Below are 26832 nucleotides of genomic sequence, written 5' to 3' on the forward strand. Positions count from 1 at the left end.
GGGGTGGGAGGCCTGTGTCAGCAGGCATTGCTTTTCTTTTAACAATGATTGACAAAACTGATACAAAATGTAGTTGCACAGTTATTCTAAATTTTCAACATATTCCAAAGCTACTAATTTCCTTTTTTATATATACAGGTATGGGGGTCTATAACATACAACACTAGGTACTTGGTACCTAAAAATAAAGAATAGGAACTGGATTATTCTAGAGAAGTTTAAAAACATTTTAGAAAATACTTCTTATACCTAAATATTTCACGAAACAATAGAAAACTATTCCATAATACAGCCATCTCTTACCTTCCTCTGGATCATCCTCTTCTTGAGGGGATGACAAGTTACTTGCACTCAGTGGGCTGGTGGGAGCCTCCTCTATCTCTGACTGTCGCTGCAAACTGACCACTTCATACATTGAATCTGTAACGCCACTGTTTCCAGACTTTAAGAAGAAACAGTACATTAAGCAACCTAACATCTTATGAAGGACAAAACCAGATGGGGGATGAAGAGGGGAAGGTGGGTAAGGTTGGCCCCAAATTCATTAGAGAAAAAAAATCAGCAGGGAAGTGCAGGATGGAATAAATGCTTGTTGTGGGAGAGAAGAATGGATTAAAGACAAAAGGGGAAATGCATACAAAAAATAAAATTATATTAGATAACATATGTGACTAAATAACATGACGTTGTAACAGATTTTTCTTTCATTTTTAGAATAAAAATCCTTTATATCTGGAATCATGTTGGATTTATATGTTAATAAAGGTTTTCATTTATTCAGGGCAAGATACAGTATCTAGCATTGATTAGTCTTAGGGTGATGGCACACTAGGAGATTAGTTGCCTGTGGTAAATCAGCGCTACCATGGACAACTAATCTCCTGAAAATGCTTTCCCACCAGCAATAATGTAAATCACCAAGGCAACCTCAGCCTACTTCGGAAAGCAGAAGTGACTCATAGTTTTGCCACCGTCCAAAAGCAACTAGATTTGGTGAGTAATCTTTCACTTCAGGATTAATCAGAAAGTCCAGTTGCTTTAGACTTATCAATACTAGATACTGTTAGGGATGTGTTTTTATTCAGTGTCAAAAGTTTTGTTTGGTATACAGTATATAGAGGTGCCTATACATAAATATGGCTTTGTATACTATATATTTTATTACACAGAAAATAAAATAACTGCAAAAAGACTAAGAAGTACTGGAATGTTTGAAAGATGGCTTTAAGCAAAGTAAAAACATTAGAAAGGATATTAAAAGGCACATAATCACATTGCAGTTCTTTCCAATACAAGAGATATAGGCTCACATTCCAGTTGGGGAAACAATAGTATTACTTAAAGAAAACCCACCTTGTGAGCGCCATACCATGTTGGGGCACATTTTAATCCCACACGCTCTTAAAGAAACACTCTAAAACCCATAATATGCTTTTTGTCCATCCCAAAATACAAATAAGTAAATATCAATCAGTAGGTTTAATTCCTTAGATGCAGACAAACAAGTTTTGAGCAATGGTAGAGGAAGGCACCCTTGAAAATTTACCATGATTTAATACCCTGGCATCTTGTCACATCTGCACATCTGACAACTAAAGATGAGAAAAATCCAGAGTTAACAAATCTGCAGGATAAGACTTACCGGCTTAAGTTTTAAGTAAAAGGTATCTGTGAATGCTTTTCTGCTGAAGTACCAAAAACGCTCATTGGTGGGGTAAACACGCACAACTGTTTCCAGCAGGAACCGAACTGGCTCTACCACTTCAGTGACCACCATATCCACTGCAACGGTCATGTACACACGTTTATCTATGAGATGACACGGAGAATAAAAAATCAAATACAATTAAAAAATGTGTAATTTCTGAGGACTCAAATCAATTGTGGGATATAGGTAAATAACATGAACAAGGCTTATAAATTATCTAACAGATGACACAGAGGCAAATCCACATTTTGAAAATCAAAACCAGTCATACAAATATTTCCACTGGCAGAAAAGACACCAATCCGCATCTACTGCACTTGGTCTGTCATTGTGCACACCATGGGCAGATTTCTAAGTCACAGAAGTCTGGGGAACACCCCAGCGAATACAATCTTTAACCTTTTACTCTACTGTGCATGAACATTGTCATAGATAGCCATAGCAATACACTTATATTCGATTCAGCTAGCCGGATCATAAAATATTTAAATTTTCCACAATATTCTAATTTTTCACTATATTATCCTTCAAATTAACATTTAAAGTAAAGAAATACCTTTTGGAGTTTCCTCATTTAGTGCTTGAAAGGCTTGTATATTAGGGTTCCAAATTCCTGTTATCACGTATGCTTTGCCATCACTGCTTTTCCCCATGGACTCCTATATGAGACAAGAAGACTTACAACTGGACACTTGTAATACTTACAATATATATTTATCATGAGAAGATCCGCTTGCTTGGCGACCTCGCCAGGCAAGCAGATCTTTGCGTGTATAGCCACCTTTAAGCCCATAGCTTTACTGGGTAAAGGGCTGCAGGATAGATATGTTCTAGATAAACCCATGAATTAAAACCAGAAGACTATAAGCACACCCCAAAGCATTTATTAAGTTAAATGGCTCCAATTCAGAGCCCTCTGAGCAGCAATTACTTGTTACACAAGTAACATTTATTATATCTGGTAATGTACAATGGGGACAGCAAATATGCTAAACTACCAATAAGAGGAAGGTCAAATTGGCTAAACTCCATAGAAGTCACAAAATAAAACTGCATTCTGTATTAACATGTCTTTACAGACATCATTCCAATAGCTGTAAGATTGTATAAATGTACAGTATCTATTAATACTCCTCTGCTTTGTACTATGTTGTAATATGTTTGCTTATAAACCCTAAATAAAAAAGTGGTACATTAGTCTGAAGCACTCACAATAAGGTTTATTATACCCGAAACACATGAATGCTGGGAAAAATTATTTTACCATATCAAGTAAGTGCATGTCGCTGTTCTTTACATTCCTCCCTGGACTCAGCAGCATTCCAAAGCATCTAAAGAAAAAAATATATATAAATAAAATTTAGTCTATATTTAAAAGTACAAATAAACATGCTGGCATCCTTTTTAACACAAATAACTGCAGCAAAGAACAGTGGAAGTTTCAAATCAGTTCTCTTAAGACATTTACCTCCAGAATCTTGACTCTCACATTTCACAAACAAAGTATTTTTAGTAAAAATACCAAGTAAGAGGAAGGAGAAAGGTCAATTTCTAAATAAAAATGGTAAAACTCAGTAGACCATTTACTTGGCCACTTGGACCATATATGCTTTTAGCAACTGGAATTGTGCTAGAATTCCGATGGGAAAAACGCTATAAAATACACTGATTTGCTTCTAAGAAAATTGTAATTTGAGCTGAGTTTGTAAATGAGCCTGCATGTGCTTGTCGTACCCCCACACCTCCCATTAATGTTGCTCTTATGCCTTAAAAATGGGATGTGGCCTTGGCAATTGTTCTCTAGTAACAAAAGCCACAAGCAGGGAAGGATTAAAGGTGGCCATACAAGTTTAGGATCTGCTCGCCTGGCGTGGTCACCAAGCGAGCGGATCTTCTCCAGATATTCCTATGGGTGGGCGATATCGGGCGATTTTAGGCTAATTTTGTTGTTTGGCCCTGCAGCTTCCATTTGAAGCAGAGTAGGTGGTTTATCACAGTAAGGGCAGTGAGGTTGTGGAAAGCCCTTTCTAGTGATGTGGTAATGGCAGATTCTGTTAATGCCTTTAAGAGGGGCCTGGATGAGTTCTTGAACAAGCATAGTATCCAAGGCTATTGTGATACTAATATCTACAGTTAGTATTAGTATTTGTATTGTAGATTGTAAGGTCTTTTGGGCAGGGCTCTCTTCACCTCTTGTATCGGTTATTGATTGCTTTATATGTTACTCTGTATGTCCAATGTATGAAACCCACTTATTGTACAGCGCTGCGGAATATGTTGGGGCTTTATAAATAAATGTTAATAATAATAATAGTTTATGTATGTGAGTGCATAGATTGGTAAGTATAGGTTGTGTGTGCTGGGTTTACTCGGAAGGGTTGAACTTGATGGACTCTGGTCTTTTTTCAACCCTATGTAACTATGTATGTAACTATGAATTAGAATGTCAGGCAGTAAAGGGCTGCAGGATAGATATATTCTAGATCAGCGTTCCCCAACCAGTGGCTCGTGAGCAACATGTTGCTCCCCAACCCCTTGGATGTTGCTCCAAGTGATCTCAAAGCAGGTGCTCATTTTTGAATTTCTGGTAAGGACGCAAGTTTGGGTTGCATAAAAACCAAGTATAATGCCAAACAGAGCCTTCTGTATGCTGCCAGTCCACATAGGGGCTATTAAGTAGCCATTTAAAGCCTTTATTAGCACTACCAGTGCTCCCCAACACTTTTTCCCTTTAAATGTGGCTCACGGGTATAAAAGGTTGAGGATCCCTGTTCTAGATAAACCCATGAAGTAAAACCAGAAGACTATAAGCACACCCCAGAGCATTTATTAAGCTAAATGGCACCAATTCAGAGCCCTCTGAGCAGCAATTACTTGTTACACAAGAAACATTTCTTGTATCTGGTAATGTACAATGGGGACAGCAAATATGCTAAACTACCAATAAGTGGAAGGTCAAATTGGCTAAACTCCCAAGTCACAAAATAAAACTACCGGTACATTCTGTAATAACATGTCTAAGGGACCGATATCGGCAGCTACAATGAGCCCATGTATGCCCACCTTAGTCTGTGAAATCAGTGTTGTAGTCTTGGCAATCTCTCTCCTGTAAAAGCTAATGGCTGTGGAGGATCAAGTCCTTTGAGATCAGTCCCTTGACTCTTTTCCCAAGAAATGCTACCATGTAGGGAGATGCAAGTAAATTCCAGTGTAATTTTTTTTACAAGGCATATTCTAGCAGCTGGTTGTTATGCCAGAATTTTGAACAAAAACATTTAACACCAAAAATGAATACACAAGCCTGACATTAATTATAATAATAGAATGTATTATCTTCACATTTTAACATTTTGCAGAAGCACTGTTTGCAGAATTACCTGCTCAATCAATAATTTCAGTTTATTCTTTCAGGCAGATTTGCACCAGATTTGCCATGTTAATTTAATGACAATTATGGACCTCAATTTTCAGATAGTGCCATATATTTACAAACAGGCTGGATTATAGCTTTGACTGGGCTATAGTAGTGTTAACTTGGTTTGGCTTGTTTTGGAGAGGATTGTCTTATAAAGTTTCCACGTTTCTCTTGCAGTCTTTACCTCTATTCTGCACATGATGAATATTCACCATGCTGTCCACAAGTTAACTTATGCATCTGGCACTACTGTGGGACAATTAAAGGCCTAGGCAACAAAAAAAGTACCAGCACTCAAAAACAATTGCAATAGGGAACAGTTTATTTCTTCTTGACATGTTAAACATAAAGGACTCGTTCCCTATTGCAAATGTCTTGAGTGGCAGTCAGAGCCCCCACTGCTGCTTCCCCACCTCCACCCCGCCGCGTGTACACAAACACACACATGCACATCATTGAGGGGGGGGAGCACAGCGCGTAAAGCGCATATTCGCAATGCAGACGGGGTAAGAGATCCCAGACTAGGGGTTGGCAACAGAGATACCTGCCTAACACCCCCTCACTGTTGCTCCCAAGGCAGGTGTCTCTTCAGTCTACCCCTAGTTCTAGTTCTGGTGGCAGTACCTTTTTTTGGTGCGGCGCTGTCTTCCCAAGGGACTGTGCACTGGGCTGTCTTAGAGGCCCAGGTTTGCCTGCATACACTTTGTACATTTAAGGGCCAAAACACACAAAGCTACTTTTCACGGCCTACAAAATGCCAGAAAATACCCTGCCAAAGACAAAACTGCCTCTGCTAAAACACATAATTATGAGTAATTATCAGCTTTGTCTATTTTTGTAGCCACTGCAATTGCTGCTACAAGTAGCTCTGTGTATTTTCACTCTAAAGGCCTGAAATTGCCTGCAAGGCATTGGCACTATGATGTATGCGGTCTACCTGACACCTGTTGTAAACTGATATATTCAAGTTTTGCTTCCATTGAGGAAAAACACACTAGACACATATCACATTACATAATCAAGAGACCAGTCAAAACATTTAACGGTATGAATCTGCATTAGGTGTGATAAAAAAAATGAATAGAAACAAAACTCATGACTTTTATAGATGTTGTGCAATAACATACAAAGAAAGAAAGGGTTAAAAGTTTAGGGCCAGATAAAAAAAGCGATCAGCAATTAACTTAGACAACTGTCAAAATACTGTTCTGGCATTTTCATGAAGTAGAACAAAGGATAATAATAATGCATATAAAATACTGTAACCCTATCTTGGCCTAGTGAATGTAAAACATATACTCTTAAAGGAACAGTAACACTAAAAAATGAAAGAGCTTTAAAGTAATAAATATATAATGCACTGTTGCCCTGCACTGGTAAAACTGGTGTGTTTGCTACAGTAATACTACTATAATTTATATAATAAGCTGCCGTGTAGCCACGGGGGCAGCCATTCAAGCTGGAAAAAAGGAGAAAAGGCACAGGTTACATAGCAGATAACAGATAAGTTCTGTAGAATACAATAGTATTTTATCTGTTATCTGCTATGTGCCTGTGCCTTTTCTTCTTTGAATGGCTGCCCCCATGGCTACACAGCAGCTTATAAATATAAATTATAGTAGTCTTTCTGAAGTAAACACACAACTTTTACCAGTGCAGGGCAACAGCACATTATATTTTAGTTATTTTTATACACTCTCATTTTTTGGTGTTACTGTTCCTTTAACCAGATCAGCCTTGCAAAATGAAGTAGGAAGGGAGATGGTGTTGTCGGACTACACCTTTCTGATGCTTTGTAGAAATAAAGTGGAAAATAAACAGTAGAAGTTTAAAGCATAAAAGTATAACCAGGGGAACCAGGGGTTCTTGCAAAAAAAATAAAATAAAAGGGGTTTTGTTGAACCACACCACAGGGTTAATCCTTAGTGAAGTAGTATTATATGTAATGAGATACAGTCATAGGTAGAGCAGCGTTCTGTGATCCCACTGTGGCGATGCTTGGTCGGTACCTGTTGACCTTAAAGAAACAGTTCAGTGTAAAAATGAAACTGGGTAAAATAGACATATTGTGCAAAACAAAAAATGTTTTCGATATAGCTAGGCAAAAATGTAATCTATAAAGGCTGGAGTGGGCAGGTGTCTTACATAATAGCCAGAACACTACTTCCTCCTTGCTGTTAAGTCAGTAACCAATCAGTAACTTGGGGGGGGGGGCATATGGGACATAACTGTTCAGTTAGTTTGCATTTGAATTTGACCTGCCTGCTCAGAAACTAACTGAACAGCTATGTCCCATGTGCCCCCCCTAAAGTCACTGACTGACTAAGAGGTTAGAGAGCTGAAAGCAGCAAGTAGTGTTCTGGCTATTATATTAGACACCGGTCCGCTCCAGCCTTTGTAGATTACCTTTTGGCCTAACTAACTATATTAGAAATATTTTTCTATTTTGTGCAGTCTATCCATTTTACCCAGATCCATTTTTACACTGAACTGAGTACAGGAACAACTCTAAGAAAACACCTTTATGGCTTCTAGCTAGTGGTTGAGTTGATGTGATAAGTCTAAATTCATATTCAGTACTGCAGTTCCTTCACTTTAAGCTAGTAGTCCTGCATCTGGATTGGTCTTGTTCATAAGGTCTCTGTTCCCTGGGGGTGCCCTATGGGTTGGTTACATAAGGGTAGATCTCTATACTGGGTCTTGTTGACACCAGGATCCCCAGACATATTAACCTAGGTTAAAAGATGGAAGCCAAAGAGGAAGAACAACTCCTTTTTTAGGGCAAGGATAGACAGGTTGGATTCTCAGCCTGCGCTTTTCAGCCCCTTTGCTTAAGATTCTTCTAGTTGTGCCTGCATCTGAAAGCACTGAATCTGACTGGTGCAGGCACACACAGCCGATATCCAACAGCAAAAACCAAGACTTGGCGTTGTTGGCGGGCTTGTAATATAGATATGTAAATAAGACGGCTTATATTCACAGGCTTCTGCCTAACAAGTAGAGAAATTAAACATTTAAAAACCAATTAAACATTTAAAGAATTTAAAGGAACTGTAACACAAAACAAATTGCCCTGCAATATAGTTTATATAAACAAAACAAAAAAAGGAGAAAAAGCACAGTTTACATAGCAGATATAATAGATAGCTTTGTAGAGTACAATTGGAGCCCATGGAGCTTATCTGTTAGGGCAGTGCTTCCAGCATACATGGTGGAAGGCCGCTAAGGGAAGCCAGTTTTGGCCACTCCCCCTTTTTAAACCAGACCCACTCACCCCCCGCACTCACTGCGGGGATATCAACTGTTATTCATATATGAAAGAATTCTATTATGTCATATTAAGACATACCCTTAAATCCATATACTGTACCTCCTCCTCCCCTGTGGATAGCGCAGCCACCCCCAGCACATAGTTACACACCTTACGGACCATTTAATGGTTATTTCCAACTACTAACACACTTCCAGAACAAACCCCTGCAAGGTTCACCTCCCACAGGCAGCAAAGGGCAGGTAGAGTATGGCACACACAGGCAGCACTCTGCCTGCCCTATGCTGCCTGTGTGTGCCATACTCTGCCTGCCTTAAGCTGCCTGTGTGTGCCATACCCTGCCTGTCCTATGCTGCCTATGTGCCATCCTCTGCGTACTCTATGCTGCCTGTGTGCCATACCCTCCCTGCCCTATGCGCCATACTCTCCCTGCCCTATGCTGCCTGTGTGTGCCATACTCTCCCTGCTCTATGCTGCCTGTGTGTGCCATACCCTCCCTGCCCTATGCTGCCCGTGTGTCCCATACTCTACCTGCCCTATGCTGCCTATGTGCCATACCCTACATGCCCTATGCTGCCTGTGTGTGCCATACACACAGGCAGCATAGGATAGGCAGTACATACAATGTCTGAGGTGTGAACAAGTGAACAATGTGGGTGATTACAGCCTGAGCCGGAGGTGTGAACACTGCAGGGGGTGAACAATGCAGGAATTAAAAGGTGTGAACAACACAGGGGATTACATATTTAAACAATACAGCCTGATTACAGCCTGAATCTGAATTGAGAACCATGCAGGGGGCCAGTTAATCTCAGTACTGATACCATTTAAAGCTTACACAAAGGTAAGCCATCAAAGCAGCCAGACAGGTGGGGGGTCACACAGAGGGGGGTCCGCCAGTTGGACAGCACTGTGCTAGGGCATTAACTCAAGTGATGTAAACATATTTTGCCTCTTTACTCTATAGGTCCCTGGTAAGGCCTCACCTTGAGTATGCGGTGCAGTTTTGGGGTCCAGTCCAAGGAGGATATTAATGAGCTGGAGAGAGTGCAGAGATGTGCAACTAAATGTGTAAAGGGGATAGAAGATTTAAACTATGAGGTTAGACCAGTGTTCCCCAACCAGTGGCTCGGGGGCAACATGTTGCTCACCAACCCCTTGGATGTTGCTCTCAGAGCCCCCAAACCAGGTAGTTATTTTTGAATTCCTGACTTGGGGGCAAGTTTTGGTTGAATAAAAACAAGATTTACTACCAAATAAAGTCCTTGTAAGCTGATAGTGTGCATAGAAGCTGCCTAATAGCCAATCACAGCCCTTAATTGGCACCTCCATGACCTTTTATGATGCTTGTGTTGCTCTCCAAGTCTTTTTACATTTGACTGTAGCTCACGAGTAAGAAAGGTTGGGGATCCCTGGGTTAGACTGTCATGGTTGGGGTTGTTTTCTTTGGATAAAAGGCACACCAGAGGCCACACCTTTAGATTAGTGGAACGGAACTTGATTTGAAGCAGCTTAGGAGGTTTTTCGCTGTGAGGGCAGTGAGGCTGTGGAATGCCCTTCAGAGTGGTGTTGTAACGGCAGATTCTGTTAATGCCTTTAAAGGACATGTAAAGCCTACATTTGCCTACAATGTAGATCACGTAGGGTACGTCTCTCCCACCCAAATGGCATCATTTGTACTGCATATATCCCCTCTGCTTGCCAGCACCATCATATTTTCCTAAAGCAAATAGCAGCTTTCACCCGCTGGTCATTTTTCCTCTGATACATAATCAGTTACATTTAAATCTGTAAGCCGCATACACACACACAGACCTTTATGCAGTATACATATTCATCAATAATACAGGCTCACACAGGCACAACTGTCTTTGAAAAAAGTTCTGCTTTTTTTGAGCACTGTAGGTAAAGCTGAGCTCAGGAGAAAAAAAATTGAAGCAGACAGCTAGAGCTGAGTTTCTATGAGAACCAGCAATGCCATCTCTTTATTGGCTCCTAGACTGGGGGGGGCGTGTTTAGTAATCTGAGTTTAGAACAACTGAGCATGTCTGGCAAGCCAGAAATCAAAGCAAATTTCCGAGGGGGGGAGTAGGTTACAGGAGGAGAAGGAAATCTAAGCGATTAAGGAGATGTTGCTGCTTTACTATTAGGGCTGTGATACACGGGGAGATTAGTCGCGCCGCAACAAATCTCCCTAAAATGTCATCCCACTGGCTAGAATGTAAAGCGCCGATGGGATGGCATACGCGGCGGAGCAATTTGCCGAAGACGCCTTGAGAGGAAACTTTGGTGACTTCCGCAAATCGCACCGCCGCATATGCCACCCCACCAGCGATTTACATTCTAGCCAGTGGGATGGCATTTAGGGGAGATTTGTTGCAGCGCGACTTATCTCCCGTGTGTCACAGCCCTTAACTTCTGGACAACTAGTGTGGCAGGTACTGAAAAATTTCAAAGAGTCTGTTCACAGATTACATTTTTGTGTGTGGGGTTTACATGTCCTTTAAGAATGCCTTGGGTAATTTCTTGAACAGGCATAATGTCCAAGGCTATCGTTATACCAAAATCTACAATTAGTATTGATGTTGGTATATATAGTTTATGTAGAGTGTAAAAATAGGTCGATAGGAATTCTGTGTGTGTGCGCTGGGGTATGCTTGGAAGGGTTGAACTTGATCGTCTTTTTTTTAACCCAACTTAACTATATAACTATGCTATGCAATATGTGCCTCTTTATTCAGTTTGAATAGCTGCTCCCCCCTCCCCCCCTCCATGGCTACACAACAGCTTTGTTTATATAAACTATAGTATAGTTTCTGAAGCAATAGAACATAATATATGAATTACTCCGATACAGTTGAATTTTTTGGTGTTCCTATTTCTTTAAAGCCATAGGGACTTTTAATCCAATGGATCCCTGAATTTCTTCCTCACTGTCCATGTGACTTCCTGATAAAATAGCCAATAGTGTGTGAATGTAATAGGGACTGTAAGAAACATGCTCTTTGCCCTATATTGCTATCTACAATCGTATCATAAACATAATGAAAGGTCACTAACAAGAGAAGACATATTGTGGGATTTGCACAGATGGGGTTAAAACACAGAACAACATGGAGTTGACCTAGACCTATTTGTGTGAAGCGCTAAGGCCACGTGACAAACAAAAAGGTGTTGCTGCTGAGAGTTTTACAGTATGATTAATAGTTAATTTCAATACAATTGGATTTCTGAGTGTCTGGGCCAAGGAGGAGGATACATAAAACATCTGCTGCTTGGTAAATTAATTCTTCACGGATTAAAAGCATCTAGTAATAATTATAGCCCATTCACTCACAAATTAAAACACAAAAAAGCATCTTCAATGATTTTCTAATAAAACTGGTCTCTCCTAGGACTGTGAAAACAGAAAAGTTATTCTTCCTTAATATCACAGCCTAAGCTTTTTTGACATGAACACATACTTTGTGTAGCTGCCATAAGATATTCACCAATCCTAAATAGAAGATAAATGATAGCCTGAGGCTAATCTGTAATCAGAACACTTTGCTCCTGTCGTTTAGTGCATATGGTGTTTACTAGATTGCGAGGAGAGAAATGTAAAAATAATATGGCACTTGGCAAAATAATTGCACTGTATGCCACATAAAATATAGAAACAAAGAATGACTGCCTGTATTTATCACAAAGAAACAGTCTGCTATATTTGACATTGTTTTCCAAGCTACTGGAAATGGAACAATACTGTAAACCACGTAGAAAATAAAAGTTACTTGACTGCCTGTATTTTCCATGTACAGGAACATTTTTTAATCCTGATAAATGTGCAATATACACTTATATTCATCAAGAGACAAAAATAGGTTCATGGTGGCCACATTATTAGGAGGAGACTAGATAAACTGTGCATCATAGGGTGGTAAAATAATTTTTTTATCTGGTGAGGATAAGGCAAAAACTTAGGGCGCAATACCAAGCGGGAAATTGTAGTTACTACCAAGCCCTTTGCTCCCTTCTTTGCATAGAGCATTGGTGATCGGGATGAATGGCACAAGCAGTTGCGACTGCGAACTACGGAGAGTTTCGGTCGTGTCCAGCAGTGAGTCACAGGTGGCTTCAAAGGGGCAGTACATTTTTCATAATGCCTTCCAATCTGATGACTGGATGCTACTAAACTTAAAGTAGCAACCAATTAGATTACATTCCAAACTTAAGAGCTGCAAAAAGCATTTATTTTAATACTACAAAAATTAAAACTAGCTAAACATAGTCTTGGTACTATTCTCTACACCATACCAAAAGTAAATAATGAGTTGAGAGCCCCTTTAAAGAAGCAGAACTCAATTCCTATTTAGTCTATATCTATGTCTTCTCCGTCTATGTATTTTTATTTCTATCAGTATGAATTTCAGGACAAGAACCTCCATTACTGGCATTTTCAGAGTGTTTTGTGTTAGAGTCAATGGTAGGCAGCAGGGGCAGTTTCTGGCGCCTCTCCCAAGATAAGCTGATGGAGAATACAACCTGTGTGCCTTTAGCCTAATGAAGCTATCTTACAAGAGCCAGCTGGGACATTATACTTATTGTCAGAATGCCTGAAAGAGAACCATATTTGGTGACTAGAATAAAACAAAGACAAGAATGTATAAACGATACTGATGCCAACTTGTTGGAAACAAACTACATCTAAATCCCATTTCAACATTGTGGTATAATAATGCCATTCAGTTTTCAGGTCAAAGAATAAAGGATCCAAAGTGGTTAGAAAGGCAAAACTTATTTTCAAGCTACATGTCTCCTGACATTGTAAACATCATGACAAATCCAAATCCCTCACTGAAGAAGTGGTGTAACTACCATACACGCTCTGAGGCCCCCGAAAATTGTTTTGCTGGGGGCTTACCCTAATTCCAGAAGACAGGGTGTAGGGGGGAAGCCCGCTTATATATAATAACTTCTTACATCACTGCATGCAAAGCAGGGGGACAAATGTAAGCCCCTTTAACTTACAAGGGAGTTCAACTGACCAATGTTAGATTAGTTCATTGCTCATTGAGAAATGCTCATTGAGGATGAAGAAAGTAATGACAAGGTAGCTCGGTATCAGGTATAGGATGATCAGTTATGCTTGTAAGGGCGCATTTGTTAATTTACACAGTTCAGTTGCTGGTAGGAACCAATCAGGTCTTTGCTTTAATAATTAACTTGGAGCAAACTGTTCAAATAAATTGCTAATTGGTTGCTGTTGTCAACTTTCCATGCACTTTAGTATCTGTGTTCATAAATCAGACCCACAGTGTCTAAATCTAAACATTTTTCTTATTTTCTAGCAATAAGCAACATTTCATATTTATATGCAACTCTATTGAACAGCTCTCTAGACAAGACCAGCACCTGCTGAGCTTCTAACACAAAAAAATGCTATGATTCATACCTCATGGGGAACAAAACTGCACAAGAATAGCATTTAGGTGATTCATATCATACATTAATTACATTTTGGAACAGCTTAAGTTAAAAGTCTGTATAAGCAGGGAACTGAAAGCATTTCATACTGATTCTGTATTAATAGCATTAAAAGAATAGAATTCCTAAAGAAAAATACAAGAGAAAAGCAAAATATATTATTTTATTATAATTATCCTATACAAAAAACTTTTTTTTTTTTTTTTTGTAAGAGATCAGGAGTGCTACAATACAAAGCACATATATTGCTATAGTTCTATCTTTACCACTGTACTCCCTTAATTTAAAGGAATACTGTTACACAATAACACTTTTTTTCCCCAAAATGCACCCGTTAATAGTGTTGCTTCAGAAAACAGATTTTTTTATATGTCATTTTGAAATTTGACAGGGGTCTAGACATGTTAGTTTCCCAGGTACCCTCATGTCATGTGCTCTAAAAAACTTCACTCACTCTTTACTGCTGCTGTAGCATCCTGCCTGGATTTGAACCAGGAACTCTCTACTTAATATGCAGTGTTTCTTACCTCCCTCCTATTTGAGCGAGCTGCTGGGTTTGTGGTTCACTATAATAATATCCTAAAGGTGGCCATACACGGGCCGACTATAGTATGGGGAGAGCAGATCGGCCTGGCCGACCGATATCTGGCCTGAAATTGGCTAGAAATTGGTTAGAAAATCTGGTCGGATCGGGGACCGCATCGGCTCGTTGATGCGGTCCCCGATCCGACTGCCCCATTGCCGCCCACATAATCCGATCGTCTGGCCCCAGGGCCAAACGATCGGATTATTATTATTTTTACCTAAATGGTCCCCGATATCGCCCACCCGTAGGTGGGGATATCGGGGGAAGATCCGCTCGCTTGGCGACATCGCCAAGCGAGCGGATCTGCTCGTGTATGGCCACCTTTAGTCTTTCAGGCAAGAATGATGGCTATAGTTGGTCTCTATTTACCGAAACCTGTTTTAAATCTCCAATTATCCATCCCGGAAATCATTCTCAGTTGCTTTTCCAGCCCACTATGGGTCTATCTAGCATAGTTCCTGGGTGCACTTTCTGTTCTGCTTATTGGATCCTGACCCCTGCCTGTATCCTGACTTTGACTGAACTCTGTCTGCCGCAACCCTCTTTGCCTGCTTGACTTCTCTTCTGGATCCCAACTTCGTACTGTGCTGCTGTTCTTGTTTTGACCTGGCCTGCCTGACTCTGATCCTTGTAAGCTGCCTCATTCCTGATCCTATGATCTGGTTACCTTGTACGCTCAGAACCTTTGCCCTGGCGGCACCCGAGCAGTGGAGGGCTCCACCTGGTTGTTATAGGCAGAAGTGTGAGCTGGGACTGGGACCTTGGCAAATGTTCTAGGTTTTGGGTTTACCGACAGCTGCACTGCTAGTTGGAACATTGTCACCCCCTCTCCCATCAGCTGGACAATGGGAAGGTAGAAAGATAACAGCTCCCTGACACCTGTGGTTCTAAAAATGCTCCCATGCACTGCCTAATGATAAATATGATAACAGCACTCAATGTTAAAAATCCAAGTCCAGCACACCCAAGCCATGATTCCAGTTACATTTAGTAGGAGAATCAATAACTTATCTGAAAGCAATTTTATGGTTTAGTGCTGGCTCTTTCAGAAAGTTCAGGATCAGGCACAATTGGCTAAAAATACATTTGTTGGTTCAAGAATACAATTTTAAATAGTAGAGTGAATTATTTGCAATGTAAAGAGTGTAATTTAATCCCTTTAACTTGAAATCGCCAAGCTTACCCAAATGTTTGTACTACCTTTTCAACCTACTGGAGTCACTCTATTGTAGTCTTTGCACCATGCTGTACCATTGCCTTATTGTGGCAAACTGGCATAAATATTCTTAACAGTTGTGTGACTTGCCTTTTAAGTCTTTCCATCTCCTTTCTTGCAGTTCTGGCAGGCTGTGACGTTATGGTCAAGGGACCTTGTGACCCATCACAAGGTCCCTTGACCATAACGTCACAGCCTGCCAGAACTGCCCTTGACCATCTGCCCTAGAAGTTATGAGAAACATGTCTATTTCTTGCATGGCAGGATTTAAAGAAAATATAAAGTCTGTTTTACACAGAATGGCACTGCCACTGCCCCCCCTCCCTGACTCCTCCACCAGCCTCCTAAATGGAGCTCCTACTTCCTCAACCCATTGGCCAAAAAAGTGGATTTGGGAAGCTGACATGTAAGGTTATATCACAACCTGTTATAATCAGGCCAACATGTTTAAGGCTAGACTATATTAAAACAATGATGTCATACAGAGAGCTCTATGGAGATTTTGGGCATGATGGGGGGACATAAAAGTCTCTTAAAAGAATTTGTGCACAGGCCTGCAATTTAGACAGCCCTTTTGTAAATTATACAATAATAAACTGTATAACGTGAAGTGACAGACATGGCAACAGAATAGGACTGTCTGTAAGAAACAGTTCCAAGGAGGCGTGTCCAAGATGGCGCCGTGAGCAGTCGCACTTTTTGTAGCTCCGCGGACCCCACATGAATCCTGCCTAACACAGCCGCACCACCCATCAAAGAAGCGCTGTACACAAGCTGTAAACCAAGGGCAATAGCCTACCTACGGTGCATAAGACAGCCATGGGCAAATACGGCCCCAAACCGCGAACGGAAGCTGCGGCCCGACTGGAACGCTTCGCACACGGCTCCCAGCAGCCAACAGAGCCAGCCTCTCCCCCCGACTCGCCACAGCGGCAGGTCAGTAAAGATGCGCAATCGGAACCCTCTCTCAATTACATAATGGGAGCGGTCCTTGAAAACCGGACCACCGCCACTGGCCAATTCGAAGGCCTAAAAATAGATATATCACTTATCCGCCAAGACATGCAGGCCATACGCGAAAGAACCACAGAGGTGGAAAACAGGGTCTCAACACTCGAGGACCAAGTGGCCCCCCTTGCTCAGAATATACAGTTAATGCAAACACAGCTGAAACACGCATTAGATAAAAACGAGGAGCTGGACAACAGACACAGGCGCAACAATGTAAGGATAGTGGGTCTCCCGGAAAGGGCAGAAGGGAACCAGCCAATACAGTTTATTGAGACTTGGTTAAGGGATACTCTGGGCCCTGAAAACTTCTCCCCAGTCTTCATTATAGAAAGAGCCCACCGAGTCCCCGCAAGAATCCCCCCCCCGGGAGCCCCCGCTCGCCCATTCCTTCTGAGGGTTCTCAATTACAGGGATAGAGACGCCATCCTACAAAAAGCCAGCGAAAAGGGCCCAATTCAGTATAATGGCACGCATGTCTCTCTCTATCCAGACTTTTCTCCAGCCCTCCAAAAACAAAGAGCCAGCTTCCAAGGAGTCAAACGCCGACTGAGAGAAGCTAATATACCATATAGCATGCTTTATCCTGCCCGCTTAAGAATCCAGGACAATGACGCCACACAATTTTTCACCCAACCGGCAGAAGTTGATAGATGGCTAGAAACGAAAGGGCCAGGTAATCGACGCGCCCCAAGGAGCCCACGGCAACACTAACTTTCTGCACAAAGCGCTCTACAACTACGCAGACTGTACCCTCCACCGAAGCTCGTCACAACAACCCTAGGAAAACTTCGACCTTCCCGAGGAACCTAACTAGACCCCTCTCCGGCATTACAGCAGGGATGGCCTTGGACCCCTGCACACCAGTAGACACCATGCACCACCATCTACCAGACACGACGCCGGAGGCCCTTTACAGATCCTCTCTCCCCCTGCCAAGAGCCCTACAGGGAAAAGCAAACATATGCCCCTGCCTGGCCGGAGAAAAGACATATCATGACCTAGGGACCATTTATTTACAACCTGATACCAAGATGACATTGACTGCTTCGTTGAAAAGGTGGTAAGGCTGTTTAAACTACATATTTACCCCGAATAAATCCAGGGGATGGCGCCTACGTGCCAGGTATCGCAACCAACTAAGTGAAGTACAACACCACTATAGTGCTACTTCACGAACTGACTATGTGGTACGCCACCACAAAACCGTTTGGTGTTTCAGTTATGGGTACAAGACCCACCCAAGTTTGGGGGGTGGGTAGGGAGGGAACGGGAATTAAGGGGAAACTGTTACTATGTGTTACGTGTTCTTTAACAATGCTATACATGCTAATTTGTGGTTGGTGCACTTTGTGGGGCAGGACGCAAACAAGGCCAGATATCCTCGCTATGACACCAATCCCCACAGACACATAAATGGCCACATATAACATTATGTCCTGGAACATCCGGGGATTAAATTCCAAATACAAACGAAGCCTTATGTGGATATACCTCAAAAGGCACTCCCCATCCATTTTGCTCCTTCAAGAGACACATCTGGTGGGACAAAAAACTCTAGCGCTAAAAAAACCATGGGTAGGCTGGACCTACCATGCCTCCTTTTCCACCTACTCCAGAGGTGTCTCAATACTGGTCAGAAAAAACCTCCCTTTTGAGCTCTCCCAAATAATATCTGACCACTATGGTAGATACATTCTAATAGCCTGTCTACTGGCCAACAAACCACTCATCTTAGTATATATATATCATATATATATGCCACCCCCCTTTACTACTACTTTGCTACAACATATAGGGAAAAAGCTGGCTGACTTGCCTCCTGCTCCACTTTGCATTATGGGTGATATGAACCAAGTTATGGACCTGACTAAAGACAGACTGCACTCTAACATCCAAGGCCCCACTAATCTTGCACAATGGGCAAACTCCCTAGGTCTCTCAGACATCTGGCGTTGGAAGCACCCACTAGAAAAAGCATACTCATGCCACTCCCTACCACACAAATCCTTCTCTAGAATCGACATCGCACTAGCTACAGCCGATATACTCCCACTAGTAGAGCAAATCTCCTATTTACCACAACATCTCTCAGACCACTCCCCTCTCCTACTGCGACTCCAATGGCTTCCCAACACCACAGATAGACTTTGGAGGCTTAGCCCCCTCTGGCTCAAACACCCGGACATCGCAAGCTCCAGTAGAGAAGCATACATAGAATACTGGGAACTCAATACAGGGACTGCACCACAAGGCATAGTCTGGGATGCTTCAAAAGCAGCCACACGCGGGTCTCTCACTGCACTAATTTCCCACGAAAGGAAGAAATCAAAGGAATCCATTACCAAAGCAGAGGAACACCTTGCAGAGACCCAACGCAACCACTTCCATAGTCCCACAACTGACACATACGAAGAAGTAAGGAGAGCTGAAGCAGCTCTAGCTAGAGAATCTACCATAATAACCAAGAAAGCCCTGCTCTATAAAACACAACACATATTTGACAAAGGGGACAAAAATAGCAAAATACTAGCTATACTAGCCAAACAACAACAGGCTTCCATAGCTGTATCACGCATACAGACCGAAACTGGTAACATAGTCCACGAGCCCTATCTGATAGCGGAAACATTTGCATCCTACTATCAAAAGTTATATAGCTCTACAGCTACATATACAACCCCACAACTCCGCCATTTCCTAGACTCTATACATATACCCAAACTGAGCCCCACAGAGAGAGCCTGGCTAAACGCGCCCATTACACTTGAAGAAATCACGACTGCGATACAATCCCTTCCTTCCAACAAAACACCTGGACTTGACGGACTTCCTCCAGACTGGTATAAGGCCCTGAATGACTTGGTGACTCCCCAATTGCTAACCACACTCCAGGCTGCCTGGGACTCCCAATCACTGCCTCCATCATTTGCAGAAGCCCTAATAGTTGTAATTCCTAAAGCTGGCCGAGACCCCACCCTCTGCAGCTCCTACCGGCCAATATCACTGATTAACACGGATGCTAAAATACTAGCAAAGGTCCTAGCCACCAGACTTACCCGGGCAGTACAAGATCTAATCCATCCAGACCAGTCAGGCTTTATGCCAGGCAGAGCGACAGACTTTAACCTCCGCCGCCTGTTCACTAACCTCCAAATAACGCATACCAATAGTGGAGCTAGGGCAGTAGCCTCCCTGGATTCAGAGAAAGCCTTTGACTCGATAGAATGGGAATACTTATGGGAGGTGTTGCGGAGATTTGGACTGGGGGCCCGCTTCATTCAGTGGCTAAAGATGCTCTACAAACACCCAATAGCTAGAGTCAGAGTGAATAACACTGTCTCACCAGCATTTTCCCTACACCGTGGAACCAGACAGGGATGCCCCCTCTCGCCAACCCTCTTTGCATTGGCAATCGAACCCCTGGCCATTACCATACGCAACAACCCTAATATCAAAGGGCTAAACTTCGCCAATGTCACCGAAAAGGTATCACTCTTTGCGGACGACATTTTGATATACCTAGCTGACTCCGGGACCTCACTGTCCACTCTACTAGAAACCATCCAGACCTTTGGCAAATACTCGGGGCTAAAAGTCAACTGGGACAAGTCCCAACTCTACCATATTGACCCTGCCCCAGTAGCACAAGCTATACCGAACACCCCATTAAAGGAGGTCACGTCATTTAAGTACTTGGGGATACAGGTACACACGGACCCCAATACATTTAGGCAGCTCAACCTAGATCCACTAACAGACTCTCTTTCCCTGGCGCTCAAAAACTGGGAGAAATTACCTCTCTCACTATGGGGCAGAGTCAATATCATTAAAATGATATATTTACCAAAGCTGCTGTACATCTTCCACAACACTCCATATGCTATTCCACGCGCTGTGTTCAAAAAACTGAACACGATAATTAATACATTCATATGGGCAAACAAGCCACCCCGTATTTCTTGGGAAAAACTAACATCCCCTATAGGAAAAGGAGGCCTGGGTCTCCCCCACTTTTATTTTTATTAATTAACCTCACAAATATATTATTTGCATTGGTGCTTTGCACCTAATCCATACAACCCCAACATGCCACTCCAAGCTTCAATCCTTCATTCACTTGAGGGCCTGGGCACCTACCCCTACAGGCAAGTTTCTGACATGACAGCCCTTCCAGATGTTCTTAAAACCCCACACCAAGCATGGACCACTGCATTAAAACTACTGGGCTGCCCGTTGCCATATCCTTCACCACACCTTCCCCTGTGGAAAAACTCCCTTCTCCAGCAATTGTATGACCTGCCTGATGTGATATACTGGGCTCGCTTAGGTATTAAAAAACTATCAGACCTTCTCCTAGAAGACCAATTTCCAACTCTCCAAAACCTCCAAGAGAGGACACCTGACCAACGGATCCAACTGTATAGATACCTCCAATTACGTCATGCCTTCCAAGCCCAGTTCCATTCCCTTTCCCTTACACAGGAGACCACTCCCCTTGAGGAAACTTTATATTCTCCTACACCTAAAAAACTATTATCCAACCTATATAAAGTGGTAATGGAGAGCCTCCCACCACCCTTTAATCGAGCCCGCCAACTCTGGCACCAAGCTATCCCAAACCTACAGGAAGACCAATGGGAAGAAGCTATAGATACAGCCTATGACTACCTAATCTCAATTAAGGATAGGCTTATACAATATAAATCTCTTCACCAAATTTATATAACCCCTTTGAAGCTACTGAAAATAGGAAAAAGACAGAATGATCTCTGCCCCCGATGTGACACCCCCGGTGCAAACTTTATTCATATGATCTGGGCATGTCCCCCTATAAACAGATTTTGGAAGGATGTAATGGGCACTATGGCTCAAGAGCTGGGCACCCCCCGAATAATTGACCCTGTAGTCTGCCTATTGGGGGTCATTGACGATATCCTCCCCACCAATGCAGCCAGAATTAGATTCCGCACTCTTATGTTTTACGCAAAAAAGACAGTTATTATGCACTGGATGGGGAATAACTTACCTTCACTGAACTTCTGGAGACAGTTAGTAGATAGCGCTCTTCCGCTTGTTAAACTTACATATGAAACAAGGGGAGCGATGGACAAATTCGAAAAAGTGTGGAGTGATTGGTGTAACCCAGACCCTCAAGGCCAGCAACCTTAACATATGCTGGTACCAAACAACCCCACATAGGCAAGCCTGCCACCAATGATAGAATACCATACTGTGTACAGTAATAACGACGACACTGTTAAACGACTTCTTACTTTATTGTAACAAAATGTATAGCAACATTCATGCATCTACTTTTGTTGTTTGTTTTGATTTTGTAAAACAAATAAAATCTACCTTTAAAATAAAAAAAAAAAAGAAACAGTTCCAAACCCCTAAAAGATATACAACAGCGAAGAAAAGGTAAAGGGGGCTCACTGATTCTCCACACATAAAAAGCCAAAAGGATTTAGGGCTAAAGAGAGAAAACATAAAGGTGTATAAAGATGAACAGGAGTGTGGGTTAAGTGTAACAGAGGAGACTATAAAGCTGGAACCAGGAGTTTAATTTTGGGGCCCCCTCTGTTTTTTTGTAGGGGAGGGAGCTCCAGGTGACCCATGATTCTGTTCCCTTCAGCCCCCTGTAGCTCCAGGCCCCCCATGGCTGCAGGATCTGCTTCCATGGTAGTTACGCCACTGCTCAGATCATAGGTGGTTAGCTGGCAGCTCTACCATGGTATTGCCACTATTGTGAAAATGTACCCCCTACTAAAATAAAAAAGTTTAGGAGTTCTGTGGCCTTTACAAAAACAGAAGGCTGAAATCCTTAGCCTTTATATGGTTTTGGACTTCTAATAGCTTTATAAATTTCAGTAGGGGACAGTAAAAAACAAAATAACTCTCCTGCAAATGAACAAGTTCTCTAAAAGATCTACTAGTAGAATCTTTAGAATTCAGTCTCTCCAGACCAGCCGATTCATCACTGCCTGATCAAAAACACTAATGTAGCATGTCAAAATCAAAAACCCATCCTGTGACTTCTTCTGTGACAAATTAACAGTACTATATTCTATAGTACTGAACCCAATAGGATTACCAGTAGAATAATGGATTCAGGAAAAGGTGGAGAAGCACTAATATAGTTTTATGTGGTCAAAATAAACACTAAATATTATAACACTGTTGATTTTTTTATATAAACCATATCTTTATATTTTAACAGCAAAGGTTGTGCATCTACTATTATGGAATTTATCACTGAAAATTATACAGAGCAGCTGAAGTTTACAAATATCCCTCTTGGATTTCAATAGTGGCTGTTTAGGCACAATTTGCTTGTTAACTAACTCCATGGATGGCTCCCAAATTTTAGCTGATTTGGTTGACAGGTATGAATGGTTGGTTTAACTGACAAAATAACACTTAGTGGGGCTCATTTACTAATAAAGGTGCAGGTGTTACCTACAGCACACATTTAACATTTGGTTTTGATCTGTCTACTACAATGTCTCAAATTTTGTTCTCCTTTTTGTAGTGTAGAATCCCAGCAAAAAAGTTACAGCAACTTTTCCTTGGATGGGGATTTTTATTTTCAATTTATGCAATCTGCCAAGGTTTATTTAAACAAAATGCAAATAAACAAATAAATAAGGCCAGCTATAACTTTCCAAGTCAGTGTTTGTCAACTTGCTTGAAAAGGAAGGAAAAATGTGATTTGTATTTTTTTTTTGCTATTATTTATAGCAATCATGATTAACTGGTATTCAACAATTCTTAAACATAAGCACTATTATGATATTTTTTTGTGATCACAAGAATTTTATAAATATGCCCCAAAATATATGCTGCCATGCAATTACATAGCAAAGATTTTGTTCTTTAAGGACACAAAAATTAAGAGGCTTAGAAAGGTAAAAAAACATATAAATAAAAGTGCTTCATGGCTTTACTTATAATCTTACCTCTCCACCAGTAATTCTTTGTTGGACACCTGCTGGATAGTGACCACAACTTTCTTCTCTATTCCCTGTTTCAGCTTAAAGAACAGTTTATCTCGATCTTTTGGAACAGGACTGCAAAAGAAGTTTTATTTATTCAGTAGATAAAATAAGTATATATATATATATATACACACTTTTTTTTTGTTTCAACTTTCAGCAGGTCTGAACAGCACAGATAAAGGTCAAGGTATAAGGATATTGATTTGTACCGCATTTGCAAGAATTTAAAAGTATAAAAACATGTAATGTAATCTGGTTGCCAAAAGAAAGAATACAGAGCCAAGGGACAAGGCCGTGTAGAACCCAGAGTGCAATAAGGGGCACCGGAAGAAAACCAGAATAGAGGACAGATGTGAATGCTATGAGGATGGTTACATATGAGCTGAAAAAGCACACTGAGTGTCTTCAGTCAACTGAAGAATAAATTAAAGAGATGACATTGGTTAAAGTGGTATAACTTGAGTTTGTTAAAGGAACAGTAACACCAAGAAATGAAAATGTATTAAAGTAATGAAAATATAATGTACTGTTGCCCTGCACTGGTAAAAATTGTGTGCTTGCCTTAGAAACTATAAATATCCTGCTGTGTAGCCATGGGGGCAGCCACGTACTCTGAAAAAAGGAGAAAAGGCACAGGTGACATAGCAGATAAGAGATACAACACCATTGTATTCCACAAGACTTATCGGTTATCTGCTGTGTAACCTGTGCCTTTTCTCCTTTTTTTCCAGCTTAAATGGGTGACCCCATGGCTACACAGCAGGGTATTTATATGAACTATAGTAGAGTTTCTGAAGCAAACACACAAGTGTTACCATTGCAGGGCAACAGTACATTATATTTTAATACTGTAAATCACTAATTTTTTGGTGTTACTGTTCCTTTAAGCAGAAGTTTAAAAAGATTATTAAATAAATTAAAGTAGCTTAGAGGGGTTAGTTATTAAGGCACATTTAGACCTTAAGAGGTTTCCATAAGTACTGTGGTAACCAGGACTGACTTAAATTAAGATATAAATATTCCAGTTACATTTTAGAGGTCAGTATCAAGTTGAAAATGTTGTGGATAATTACTACAGCAGTCTACAATTTGTCAGTATCACTTTACAGTTATTCTATAGTTTGGTTGAGACAAAGGTAGATGGGGATGAAAGCAGCAAGACTGACAGTCCCATTACAAAAAAGAATGGTTTAAAAAGAGTTTGTATGTGCAGCTAAAGGTGGCCATACACTTTAAGATCCGTGAGGTTGCCAAGCAAGAGGATCTTCTCTTGATATGCCCCCCTATGGTTGGGCGACATCGGACATCGGGCATAGGCACAGTCGGTTCAAGGACTGCATCAACGAGCCGATGCAGTCCCTAATTCAACCTGCCCAATCGAGATCTGGATGAGTTCAGGCCAGATGTCGGTTGTGGAGGCCTGTCCTTGTTTCCAATACACAGGCAGATAAGCTGCCAAATCGGTCTAAAGGACCGATAATGGCAGCTAAATTCGGCCCTTGTATGACCACCTTAAGTTAGAAGAGACAGAAGAAATACCAAGGCTAGTTGGATCTGATTTGGATTTGAAGTGTTTACCAAACCGCTGGGGAGTGATTTCAGAGCTTGCATTAAACTAAGAAAAGGTTCAGTCTTAACCTGTAGTGCAGCGTTTCTGTGAGTGCTTATGGCTGTATTTACATAGACCTTTCTGATAAAGCTTACTTAGTTTTTACCTTTCCTTCTCCTTTAAGCTTTCAATAACACAAGCAGCATATATACAGGAGCAACATGTGCCCAGGCCAGTATGTGTGCCCATTAAATGATAGCGCTTTGGCAGCTGAATAACTAATAGACAATTAAAAACCATGCAGATTCACTTTGATTTATGTTGATTGTCGATCTATAGCTCTCTGAGACATTCCTTTATGCTGCACGTGTACTAGGGATTAATACTATAGTACTAATAATACTACAGCTTTTTTTAAGCTCAATTACAGATGCTAGGTATTTGTTCATGACCTGAAAACCAAGTTTTAATTCTTTATGATTTTATTTCTTCCAGGTCATAATATAAAGCATTTAGTTGTGATATGTCAAAAGCTTACACTGTAAGTTCTATGGCTAATGGACCTCCTTCCTACTGTGCCTTTTGCCATGTGGCACTTAATAACTGTATATTTATACTTACTATTTTTTATTATAATGTTCTTCCTGTGTCTACTTTTCTATATTGTAAAACTGTACAGTACTGCATATCCTAGTAGTGCTTTATAAAATAATACATACAAAACAACTGGACTTGCTGATCTTCTAAACATTTCACCACTCATTCAAGCAGCTCTTCAGTTTAACGGAATGGTAGAAATCCCCCAGTATTTTAACCCTTAAGAATAATAGTCACTGAAATCCAAACACAACGCAGATGGTAGCTGAATCTGACAGAGGTGTGAAAGTATTATCAAGTCACAATGGTACCATAAAGTGCATTCAGACAGGTGTCAGATTTTTGAGTTACATGTCTGGATGTGTCAATTGTTGTGAAAAATGTTAAAGCGGTATGTTCATGTGATTGCTGCAAAAATGTATTTAAATTAGGGCTAAAAGTAGATTGTGGGAGAAAATGGAGCCCATTAGTAAAAGGAGAGGAGGGGGTTCAAAATACAATGAAAAACAGAGCTAAAGGGTTAAAGATAGAGGTTAAAGTGTTACTGGTTCTTGCAGACTCTGCTGCAAAGCACATAATTAGAAAATGTATAAAAAGGAGCAGATCAATAAAACCTCTCTGGATTGTGCTTTCTTCCAAAAGCAATTGTAATCAAACATCCTTCTGGCCAGTATGTCTGCACACATAAAACCAGTCAGTCATAGTGCTTAAAAACTGGCCTCTTTTAGATAAAGGCAGTAAGATCACACAATACATGACACCTAATCAACTCATAAATAAAATACCTGAAATTCCCCTTGCTGTCATCTTCCTTGACTTCCAATGAGACCATGAAGGTAAAAACATCACTATCCGGGGTAGGAAGGGCACTGTCTTTAACATCAGACACTTGTCTGGATGAACGTTTGAATGCGGTAAAAAAGCTATACAGTATTCGACTTACCTAAAGGAAAAGGCAAACAATTATGTATTTTAATAACTAATAGAATAACATTTAATACTACTTGTTAATGTA

The 26832-nt window shown here is 41.1% G+C and overlaps 1 protein-coding gene across 3 annotated transcripts in view; it reads right to left on the reverse strand.

Moving 5' to 3' along the window:
• rabgap1l (RAB GTPase activating protein 1-like) overlaps positions 1 to 26832 on the reverse strand; it is a 165956-nt gene that overhangs the window by 119320 nt on the left and 19804 nt on the right. For all 3 annotated transcript variants that reach the window (NM_001374801.1, XM_031900117.1, XM_012961192.3), the window contains 6 exon segments: positions 304 to 442; positions 1643 to 1809; positions 2265 to 2367; positions 2973 to 3039; positions 23633 to 23743; positions 26603 to 26760. In NM_001374801.1, coding sequence (NP_001361730.1) covers positions 304 to 442; positions 1643 to 1809; positions 2265 to 2367; positions 2973 to 3039; positions 23633 to 23743; positions 26603 to 26760 — 745 coding nt within the window.

Source organism: Xenopus tropicalis, chromosome 4 (genome assembly GCF_000004195.4).
Source record: "Xenopus tropicalis strain Nigerian chromosome 4, UCB_Xtro_10.0, whole genome shotgun sequence".
NCBI lineage: Eukaryota > Metazoa > Chordata > Amphibia > Anura > Pipidae > Xenopus > Xenopus tropicalis.